Consider the following 11,425-nt stretch of genomic DNA (forward strand, 5'->3'; position numbering starts at 1 on the left):
CAAAGTCCTGGGATTACAGGCGTGAGCCACTGCGCTCAGCCAGGGGCACTGGCTTCTGATCTGCTATCTGGGTGGGGACATCTGATCGACCTAGTCCTAGTGTGCCTGCATGAAGTGCTGGGGAGGGAGGTTGAAACTAAGTATTCGGCCATTTTGGCTTTTATAATGGGAGGTACCTTTTGCCTCCCTCAAAACTTATGTAGGGGAAAAGTTTCAGATGCTGGGCATCCAAAAAAGCCTGACAAATGTCTACATGGAAAACCAAAATGAGTAGACAGAGGTCCCTGTCCCTGTCCTGGAGATGCTCACAAACATTTTGGAATCAGTTATGTGGAGGACTCTCCACAGTAGAGGGTGAGTCACAGCCCAAGGGGCTGAGCTGGCCGTGAAACCCCAGGAACATGCCCCAGCCCATGGTGCACAGCTTGAGATGTCCCTGTGTGTTCTGGGACACCAGGGTGGCATGGCTGGGATGGAGATTGATGGCTGGCTGGGGCTTTTGCACGCTGGGCCAGACTCACGCACACCAGAATTTGTGTGAGGCCGCAGGGATGATGCCTCTTCTCATGCTCACAAGAATAGTGACATTGCTCAGTCTAAAAAGCTACTTTCTGGCCTATGAGGCCTCCCTTTTTGTATCTATACATGTCTTTTCCTTATTTATTTATGTTTTTTTGAGACAGGATCTCGCTCTGTCACCCAGGCCGGAGTGCAATGGCATCATTTCGGCTCACTGCAGCCTCGACCTCCCCGGCTCAAGTGATCCTCCCACCTCAGCCTCCTGAGTAGCTGGGACTACAGGCACATGCCATCATGCCTGGCTCATTTTTGTGTTTTTGTAGAGATGGTGTTTCACCATATTGCTCATGCTGGTCTTGAACTCCTGGGCTCAAGCAGTTGGCCCACCTTGGCCTCCCAAAGTGCTGGCATTACAGATGTGAGCCACCGCACCTGACCTAGTCATGCCTTACACCCATTTTGCTATGTCTATTTTTTTTTAAGAGATAGGATCTTTCTTTGTCACCCAGGCTAGAATGCAGTAGCAGTATCCTAGTTCACTGCAGCCTTATATTCCTGGGCTCAAGTGATCCTCCTGCCTCAGCCTCCTGAGTAGCTGGGACCACAGGTGCAAGTCACCATGCCCAGCTAAGTTTTGTATTTTTTGTAGCGATGAGGTCTTGCTTTGTTGCCCAGGCTGGTCTCAAACTCCTGGGCTCAAGAAATGGGTCTACCTTGGTCTCCTGAAGTGCTGGGATTACAGGTGTGAGCCACCGCACCTGGCCATGTCCTTGAATTATCTTTTGCTTCTTGGGGCCTCTAGATTAGAGGATTAAACTTTCCAGGGTCAGGAGATCTGAGATAGGACTTGGAGGAGGAAAACGTGTTTGTTATATCTGTGAGATCAGCTGCCTGCTCTGTTCTCTGTCTCATTCCATATCCTTCTATGTTGCCTCTTCTTGTCTCTGCCTGTTCCTGTCCCTACCTGTCACTATCACTGTCTCCCTGTCATCAATGCCTGTCTTCATCTCAGCTTGGCTCCCCTCCACAGAAGGCCTCCCTGTCCAGCCTTTGAGCCCTGCTCTGTCCTCCTGCCCAGCCATCTGGGTTCTTTGAGAACAGAAATCACAGCCCGCCCCACTCACACACACATCCTGAAATTCCAGTAGCCCCAGTTCACTGCAATGTACACCAGCAGGTTGTCCTCCAGAGCTGCCACAGGTAGGCAAAGTTGAGTGGATAGTGCCCCCTTGTCAGGCCTTGCAGGGCCCCCAGGCCTGCCTGCCCCCACTTCCTATCTGTGGCAACTTCAAATGTAACACCTTCCTGCCATCTCTCACTCCCACCGGGGCCTCAGCCACAGGCAGCTGTGGCCTGGCTGCCCACCTCCTTCCTTCCCAGCCAGGAGCACTGCTGCAGCGCCGAATGGAGAGCCCCACAGCCAGCGGCCCTTCGGGTGGCAATGGTATTTGCTTTGAGACCTGAAGCAGCGTTGGGAGGAGAGAGGAAAGAGGGAAAGGAGAAAGGGTTTTGGAGGGCTGAGACACTGGAGTGAGGGTTTTAGGGTCTGAGAGGCATTTGAGATTCAAAGGGTGGTCCCTGAGGGGACGGGGAAGGGGTCTTAGGACATTTGCTGGGCTGAAGTGATCCCTGTGCTGTGTGGCCTCAGGTGGAAGATGGCAGAGAAGCCTGGTGCTGGGTGAGCAGACAGCTGGGCACTCGCATCTCTCTGTCAGGCCAGTCAGGGGCATCCAGGGGCTTGGTCCACTCATTCAGGCTTTATCCCTGGTGAGAGTGCTGAGCTGGGCAGCCTGGGTGACAGGACACTGAGGTGTCTTCAGCTGTTCAGAAGAGCTGTCTGGGTGAGCTGGGATGCAGGGTTCCCCTTGGTGGGGGGCCTCTGGTTGGTAGAGTCAGGGACTCCTCTCAGCACAGAAGGGGGTGGCTTCTCTGTAGCCCTGAAGAATCTGTAATGTTTCCTCAGATTGCTGCACTTTCTTGGAAGTAACCTCCATAAGGGCCTTCCTATCCTCTCAAGACAGCTCTGCTCTTCACTTCCAAATGGCTAATCTCCATTGATTGATTGATTGATTGAGACAGGGTCTTGCTCTGTCATCACCCAGACTAGAGTGTAGTGGTGTAATCTCAGCTCACTGCAGCCACAACCTTCCAGGCTCAAGCAATCTTCCCACCTCAGCCTCCCGAGTAGCTGGGACCATAGGCACAGGCTACTACACCCAGCTAATTTATTTATTTATTTATTTATTTATTTATTTGTTTGTTTGTTTGTTTGTTTTTGAGAGCGAGTCTCACTCTATTGCCCAGGCTGGAGTGCAGTGATGTGATCTCGGCTCACTGCAACCTCCGCCTCTTGGGTTCAAGCCATTCTCCTGCCTCAGCCTCCCTAGTAGCTGGGACTACAGGCATGAGCCACCACGCCCAGCTAATTTTTTTTTTTTTTTTTTTTTTGAGACAAAGTCTTGCTCTGTTGCCCAGGCTGAATGCAGTGGTATGATCTCAGCTCACTGCAACCTCCGCCTCCTGGGTTCAAGCGATTCTCCTGCCTCAGCCTCCTGAGTAGTTGGGATTGTAGGCGCACACCACCACGCCTAGCTAATTTTTGTATTTTTAGTAGAGACGGGGTTTCACCATGTTGGTCAGGCTGGTCTTGAACTCCTGACCTCAGGTGATCTGCCCGCCTCAGCCTCCCAAAGTGCTAGGATTATAGGCATGAACCATCACGCCTGGCCTAATTTTTGTATTTTTAGTAGAGATGGGGTTTCACCATGTTAGCCAGGCTGGTCTTGAACTCCTGACCTCAGGTGATCCACCCGCCTGGGCCTCCCTTTTTTTTCCTGTTGCCCAGGCTGGAATGGCGGGCCTTCCTCTTTTGTTTTTTGGAGAACGAGTCTCACTCTGTTGCCAGGCTGGAGTACAGTGGCATGATCTTGGCTCACTGCAACCTCTGCCTCCTGGGTTCAAGTGATTCTCATGCCTCGGCTTCCTGAGTAGCTGGGATTACAGGTGTGCACCACCATGCCCAGTTAACTTTTGTATTTTTAGTAGAGACAGGGTTTCACCATGTTGCTCAGGCTGGTCTTGAACTCCCTACCTCAGGTGATCCAACTGCCTTGGACTCCCAAAGTGCTGGGATTACAGGTGTGAGCCACCGTGCCCGCCGTATTTTTTATTTTGTAGAGATGAGGGTCTCATTATGTTGCCCAGGCTGGTCTGGAACTCCTGGCCTCAAAAGATCCTCCCATCTCAGCCTCCCAAAGTGCTGGGATTACAGGCTTGAGCCACTGCACCTGGCCAATCTCTATTTAATCTTCCCACACCTACCAGGAGAGCATCATTGGCTTCTAAATGTCAACAGTGAGAGCATCCTTACACATCAACTAGACCAACCTTCCCATTTTGCAGATAGGGAAACTGAGTCCAGGAAGGGATGTGAATCGCTTGTGGTCATGCAGCATGTTAATGGGACAGCCAATCCTAGAACTCAGACTCCTATTTGCAGGACCTCCACAGCTTACCTGTAACTCACCTGTTTCCCAGCAGGTAATGGGGATATGAAGGAAGAACCAGCCACACAATTGGATTGCTGCCACAGGCCCATGGCCCTGGGAGGTACAGGGGGCTCCCTGTCTCCCAGCCTGGACTTCCAGCTCTTCCGAGGTGACCAGGTAAGGTAGAATCCCAGTCTTACCTTTGTGGGTAGTCTGCTTATAGTAGGAGGTGACATTAGGAGGAAAAGGGGGAATGTCTGAAGGGACCTGGACCTCCTCCCCAGTCCTGAGCACCCCCTAGTCCAGGCACATCATAGGGATGTTCCTTTGAGGAGCCACAGACCCTCTCCCCATGCCTCAGGGGCCCAGACTCTCCTGTGGGGAATAAGAAGGGGAAGCCTCATGCAGCAGGCTTGGCTGCTATGACCATGGCCTTAGGCCTTAGTGAGCCGGGGGCTCAGGGCCATCTTGTGGAGTTTATAGTCTTTGATGGGGATTTTCTTTGGGCTCACTGTGGTGCCGTTCAAATTACAGTGATGGTCTGAGATACACTGGGGACCAGGGTGGTCAGAGGTACATGGGGTTGGGCAGGGAGGGAGAACAGGGCTAGAGGGGGCCCTGGGGACAGGAGGAGGGCAATCTTGCAATGGGTGGGAAAATTCTGGGGGAAAGAGATCTTTGGACGAGGGAAGAGATATCATTTGAGTGACAGATATGGATTGTGGTGGCTGTTTTAGCTTATTCTCTCCTTTGGAAACCAAAATAGGGGTAGGGGCCATCTAAGGGACCCATGGAGTCCCAGTCACCAGCCCCCAAACCCCTTGCCCCTGCCCTCCAGGTCTTCTCAGCCTGCAGACCACTTCCAGACACAGTGGATGCTCATGGTCCATCCGGTGCCAGCTGGCTGTGTCCCTTGCCCCTGGCACCAGGCAGGTCTGCGCTGCTGGCCTGCCTACAGGACCTGGACCTGAACCTGTGCACCCCACGGCCGGCACCCCTGGGCACAGCCCTGCAGGGCCTCCAAGAGGACACCTTGAGCATGAGTAAGCCCAGGGCACGGGGTTGCACCTGTGCCTGGCAGAGGCTGGAGGCTGGGGGGGGACTGCTAGGTTTGGGGATGGGTGGTGGAGACGACGCAGTGTCACTGATGAAGACAGAGCCTTAGGCATACTGTACTTCCACATTTTGGCCTTGGAATTCTGGCCTGAGGGTGCAGGGGGCTTTCCAGTGGTGATACCTGAGCCAGAGAAGCTGGGCACTGGCTTCTCAGACGTGTGTGTGGGAGCTGGTGTAGGTATAGCCCAGGTCATGGGGGTTGGGGATGGTACTTTGTCTGCTTAGAGAGGTGTTTGTTTGTTTGTGAGACGGAGTCTCATTCTGTTGCCCAGGCTGGAGTGCAATGGCATGATCTCCGGTCACTGCAACCTCTGCCTCCCGGGTTCAAGCGATTCTCCTGCCTCAGCTTCTCAGAGTAGCTGGGATTACAGGCATGTGCCACCACCCCCGGCCAATTTTTGTATTTTTAGTGAAGACAGGGTTTTGCCATGTTAGCCAGGCTGGTCTCAAACTCCTGACCTCAGGTGATCCACCTGCCTCGGCCACCCAAAGTGCTGGAATTACAGATGTGAGCCACCTTGTCCAGCCCTAGAGGGGTCTTATAAAAGCACTGAGGCATGAGAATTGCTTGAACCCAGGAGGCAGAGGTTGCAGTGAGCCAAGACCACGCCATTGCACTCCAGCTTGGGTGGCAGAATGAGACTCCGTCTCAAGAAAATAAAAAAAAAAACAGCACTAGGCTGGGAGTCAGGGAATTGGGGTTGGAGTCCCGGTTCTGCCCTTTCTATTTCTATGGACTTGGACACAACACCGAGGACTGGTTTCTTCATCCACAAAAGTGGGATCTCATCTCTACCTGGGTTCTAGGTTTGTTGTAACATACCATTTCCTTATGTGACAATGACCTCCTGGAGGGCAAGGACTCTCTTGCTGTGTTCTTTATTTCTGGGACCCCAGCACAGAGCACAGAGTGAAACAGCTCAGTGAGATTGAGTAAATAAGGATCCAACCACAAGACAACTTGCTTTTTTTTTTTTTTTTTAGATAGGCTGGAGTGTAGTGACACAATCATGGCTCACTGCAGCCTCCAACTCCTGCCCTCAAGCAATCCTCTCTCCTCAGCCTCTTGAGTAGTTGGGACTACTACAGACACATGACACAAACACCTGGCTAATTTTCTTTCTTTTCTTTTCTTTTTTTTTCAAGACAGAGTTTCGCTCTTGTTGCCCAGGCTGGAGTGCAATAGCATGATCTTGGCTCACCACAACCTCTGCCTCCCAGGTTCAAGCAATTTTCCTGTCTCAGCCTCCCAAGTAGCTGGGATTACAGGCATGTGCCACCATGCCCAGCTAATTTTGTATCTTTAGTAGAGACGGGGTTTCTCCATGTTGGTCAGGCTGGTCTCGAACTCCCAACCTCAGGTGATCTGCCTGCCTCGGCCTCCCAAAGTCGTGGGATTACAGGCGTGAGCCACTGCAAGCGGCCTTAATTTCCTTAGTGTTTTGTAGAGATGGGATTTTGCTTTGTTGTCCAGGCTGGTCTCAAATTCCTGGGCTTAAGCAATCCTCCTGCCTTGGCCTCCCAAAGCACTGGGATTACAGGCATGAGCCACTGCACCTGTTGACAGTTTACTTTTTAACAGGTTTTTCATTTTAGTACTCTTTATCTAGAATAGCACTGTTAGAATTCCCTGCAATAATGGGAACATTCTATACCTGTGCTGTCCAACACCATACCTGCTGAGCACTGTAAATATGACTGGTGCAACTGAGAACTTCATTTTTTATTAAAATCGTTTTAATTAATGTAAATCTAGTCACATGTCCAGTGGCTGCCATTTTGGACACAGCAGATCTAGCCTCACGCTATGTGATCTTATCTGTACCCATGGCACCTGGATTTATGTCTCCACTTCAGAGCTCTCCTTTAAACTCCAACCCAATTTATCCATCTGCCCACTTGACTTCTCAACCTGGGTGTCTAATAGGGACCTTGAACTGTTTTCTCCCCCTGAAATTGTTCAGCACTACAAAAATGCTAGCAGGCTCGTGGGCTGGAGGTCTTTCTCAGCCCTGAGCAGGGCAGGTTTGATGGAGGACAGAACCTCATCCCAGACTGTGGGGACCTGACCGCCTTCCTTTTCCTGCTTAGAGCAAGAGCCACCAGGGCTGCATGCCATCTCCACCGATGATAAGAAACTCACACTCAAGTATCCACGGAACAAGGACAAGCTGAGAAAACAGCCAGAAAGAGCTGGCGATGGGGCCCCCTGCCCAGCCTTCTCTCCTCATAACAGCTCTTCCCCACCACCACTGCAGAACAGAAAGATCCCTAGCCCCTTGGCTTTCTGCCCCTGCCCCCCTGCCAACTCCATCTCCAAGGAGTTCCCATTCCTCCTCCACACCTTCTACCCTGGATACCCACTTCTCCTGCCTCCACCCCACCTATTCACCTATGGGGACCTACCTTCTGACCAATGTCCCCACCTCCTCATGCTGCCTCAAGACAACTCCTACCCCACAATGGCTATGCCTAGCCTGCTGATGATGGTCAATGAGCCTGGGCACCCCAGCACTCGGTGGGAGACCCTGCTTCCCTACCCAGGGGCCTTCCAAGCCTCTGGCCAAGCCCTGCCTTCCCAGGCCCGAAATCCAGGTGCTGGAGCTGCCCCAACCAACTCCCCAGGCCTGGAGCATGGTGGCATGGCATCTCCAGCAAAGCGAGTCCCACTGAATTCCCGGACAAGCACTGCAGCTTTGCCTTACCCACTGAAAAAGGAGAATGGCAAAATCCTGTACGAGTGCAACGTATGTGGCAAGAGCTTTGGGCAGCTCTCCAATCTCAAGGTACCTGCCTCCTGGGCTCTGCTGCTCCCTTCACCATCTTTCAGGGCCCCCCATGCACCCCAGTCTGCCTCTAGAAGCAAGGACCTCAAAGCTAGAAGGCACTCCTGGGCAACCTCTAGGGCCAAGTGACCTTGGATGGTTCATTTGGGTAGAAATATAGGATAAGACAGCCACCAAAGTCCTTGCCGCCCTAGAGGACTGCCTATGAGATCGTCTCATTTAGGTTAAAATGGGGAGACTGAGGCTTTTAATGAGCAGCGTTTGCCTAAGATTACCCTGATTTAATGGTAGTGTTAGGTTCAGTCTCTCAACATTTGCTCTGGGCAAAGAAACCCTTTCCTGGACAACTATCCTTTCTGGACTCCCAGTTAAGCTTCTTAGTTATTTTTCTGGGCAGTCAGATGAGGGAATGGGTAGATTTTGGTAAGTCTAGACCACAGTCCTATGACCAACCTTTTTCAAGTGGGATCCCACAAATTAGCGCGACCGCCGATGCGATTGGCCTCACCATCCGCACCGTCCAGCAGGGGGCGCCCAGGGGCGCACCTCAGTGCTTTAGCAAAGGCCGGAAGCTGTGCGCTCGCCGGCTAGCTCTGAAGTTGAGGGCACGTTGTGGTTTTGGGGAAAAAAGCCTTACTGGATCCTGCAGGGCAGGAGTTCTTAAACTTTCATGAGCCTCAGACCACCTGGAGAGCTAGTAAACATGCAGATTCCTAGAGTTTTTGCGACCCTCCCACCTCAGCCTCCAGAGTAGCTCCCAGCCCCAGAGTTATCTTTTTTTTTTTTTTTGAGACGGAGTCTGGCTCTGTTGCCCAGGCTGGAGTGCAGTGGCCGGATCTCAGCTCACTGCAAGCCCCGCCTCCCGGGTTCACGCCATTCTCCTGCCTCAGCCTCCCAAGTAGCTGGGACTACAGGCGCCCGCCACCTCGCCCGGCTAGTTTTTTTTTGTATTTTAGTAGAGACGGGGTTTCACCGTGTTAGCCAGGATGGTCTCGATCTCCTGACCTCGTGATCCGCCCGTCTCGGCCTCCCAAAGTGCTGGGATTACAGGCCTGAGCCACCGCGCCCGGCCCTTTTTTTTTTTTTTTTTTTTTCATATGGGGTCTCATTCTGTCGCCCACGCGGGTCTCAAACTCCTGGGCTTAAGGAATTCTCCTATCTCATCCTCCCCAGCAGCTGGGACCACAGGAACACACCACCACACCTGGTTAATTTTTAAATTTTTTGTACAGATGGGGTCCCGATATGTTGCTCAGGCTGGTATTGAACTACTGGGCTCCATTGATCCTCCCTCCTCGGCCTCCCAAAATGCTGGGATTGCAGCCATGAGCGTGTGTGTGCCCAGCCCTCCCAGAGTTTTTGATTCAGCAGGTCTGGGGCTGGGCCTGGGAACCTGCATTTCTAACATGCTCCCTAAGTGTGATACCAGCGCTGCTGGTCTGTGAACCACAGTTTTTAAAAAATTTTTTTTGAGACAGAGTTTTGCTCTTGTTGCCCAGGCTGGTGTGCAATGGCGCGATCTCAGCTCACCGCAACCTCCACCTCCCAGGTTCAAGTGATTCTCCTGCCTCAGTCTCCCAAGTAGCTGGGATTACAGGCACGTACCACCACACTCAGCTAATTTTGTATTTTTAGTAGAGATGGGGTTTCTCCATGTTGGTCAGGCTGGTCTCCAACTCCTGACCTCAGGTGATCTTCCTGCCTCAGCCTCCCAAAGTGCTGGGATTACAGGTGTGAGCCACCACGCCCGGCCAATGTGCACCACATTTTGAATAGCAGTGCTCCACAACATACCTGGGGTACCTCTTACCTGGCCTTCTGACCACTACCATCTCCCTGCAGGGCAGCAGAAAGAGTGGAGGTATCCTGGGGATGATGGGCCCTGAGGGAGATGACAGGGAGTGAGAGGGAAGTGGGCAGAGATTCGGAGAGGACCTCAGGCCCCGCTGGGGGTGCTAGGCAGTTGGCAGCATTTCTCCCACATCTGACTCAGGTCCACCTGCGTGTGCACAGTGGAGAGCGTCCATTCCAGTGTGCCTTGTGCCAGAAGAGCTTCACCCAGCTCGCCCACCTGCAGAAGCACCACCTGGTGCACACTGGGGAGCGGCCCCACAAGTGCTCGGTGAGATCCTCCTCCCCCTACTCTGTACTCCTATAGGCTGGCGAGACGTTTTAGGCCCTTGGAGGGATGGCACCTGCAGCCTCCATTCCCCAGTCCTCCTGAGCAAGTGGAGATGGGAAGGGGGAGTGAAAATTGAAAATGACCCCTCTCAGCCTGGAATGGGTAATACTGAAGGTCACTCCAAAGGCCTGGGGGAGGGAGAGAACAATGAAGTTGGAGGTCATGGAGAGTAGATGGATACCCATTATCTACCTCCCTGAGTTGTTGGAGGAGTTAATGCTGCAGTGTACCCGTAGTATCAAAGTAGAAAAACTATCAGCTTGATGTCAGTTCCCTCCTTCTGTGAGCCCAGCCACATCCCTCAGGAAGCCAGAAGGGCAGGGGTTCTTTCCCATTTTACAGCGGCAGAAATGAAAGCAGTGCCATGATTATGAGTCTGGGCTGCAAAATCAGGCCACCTGTGTTCAAATCCTAGCTCTGTCTCCAACTTGTCATGTAACCTTTGGCTAGTGGCTTCACTCCTCTGAGCCTCTGCTTTCTTACTATAATATAGGAGTTGTACTAGTACTTAGTCATGCTTCCCAGGGTCCTGGGGAAGACTAGGTGAAACCAACTGCAGGCATGCGGCAGCCCCCTGTAAATGTTAATTACATCCACTGAAGCTGCAGCTTCACACTTAAGAGTTCTATGTGATTATCTTATTCAGTCCACCATATCTATGAAGCTAGTTATTAATAACCAATGTTACCAATGAGGAGTGGAAGGCTCAGAGAGGAGAAGTCACTTTTACAAGGTCACACATGGAGTAAAAGAAGGACACTAACCCGAGCTGGCCTGGTTCTAGTGTGTTAGATACTGTGGGACCCAGGGAGAAATCACTGGAAGAGCTTCCAGGCCTGGAGGGAAAGAGAAGTGGGTCATGGGTATTTCCAAGATGAGAAGAGGGAGTAGAAGGCCTGAGCCAGCCCAGAGGACAAAGCTGATGCCAGGGCCTGTTCCTGTCAGGTGTGCCACAAGCGCTTCAGCAGCTCCAGTAACCTCAAGACCCACCTGCGCCTACACTCAGGGACCCGGCCCTTCCAGTGCAGCGTCTGCCGGAGTCGCTTCACCCAGCACATCCACCTGAAGCTGCACCATCGGCTGCATGCCCCACAGCCCTGTGGCCTGGTGCACACCCAGCTGCCCCTGGCCTCTCTGGCCTGCCTTGCCCAATGGCACCAGGGGGCACTAGATCTTATGGCGGTGGCATCAGAGAAACACGTGGGCTGTGACATAGACGAGGTCAAAGTGTCCTCAGCATCCCAGGGGAAAGCAAAAGCAGTGAGCCTGAGCAGTGCTGGGACTCCCCTGGGGAGGGGGCAGGGCCAGAACAATTAAAAATGTTACTTCTCTCA

The 11,425-nt window shown here is 52.5% G+C and overlaps 1 protein-coding gene across 1 annotated transcript; it reads left to right on the top strand.

Annotated features, from left to right (window-relative positions):
- Positions 1 to 1,851: 1,851 nt before the first annotated feature.
- ZNF683 (zinc finger protein 683) lies at positions 1,852 to 11,425 on the top strand. The gene is made up of 6 exons (XM_007979939.3): positions 1,852 to 1,963; positions 4,057 to 4,184; positions 4,846 to 5,050; positions 7,215 to 7,909; positions 9,903 to 10,031; positions 11,037 to 11,425. The coding sequence occupies exons 1-6, from the start codon at positions 1,924 to 1,926 to the stop codon at positions 11,406 to 11,408; spliced, it is 1,569 nt and encodes a 522-aa protein (XP_007978130.3). The 5' UTR covers positions 1,852 to 1,923; the 3' UTR covers positions 11,409 to 11,425.

Source organism: Chlorocebus sabaeus, chromosome 20 (assembly GCF_047675955.1).
Source record: "Chlorocebus sabaeus isolate Y175 chromosome 20, mChlSab1.0.hap1, whole genome shotgun sequence".
Lineage (NCBI taxonomy): Eukaryota > Metazoa > Chordata > Mammalia > Primates > Cercopithecidae > Chlorocebus > Chlorocebus sabaeus.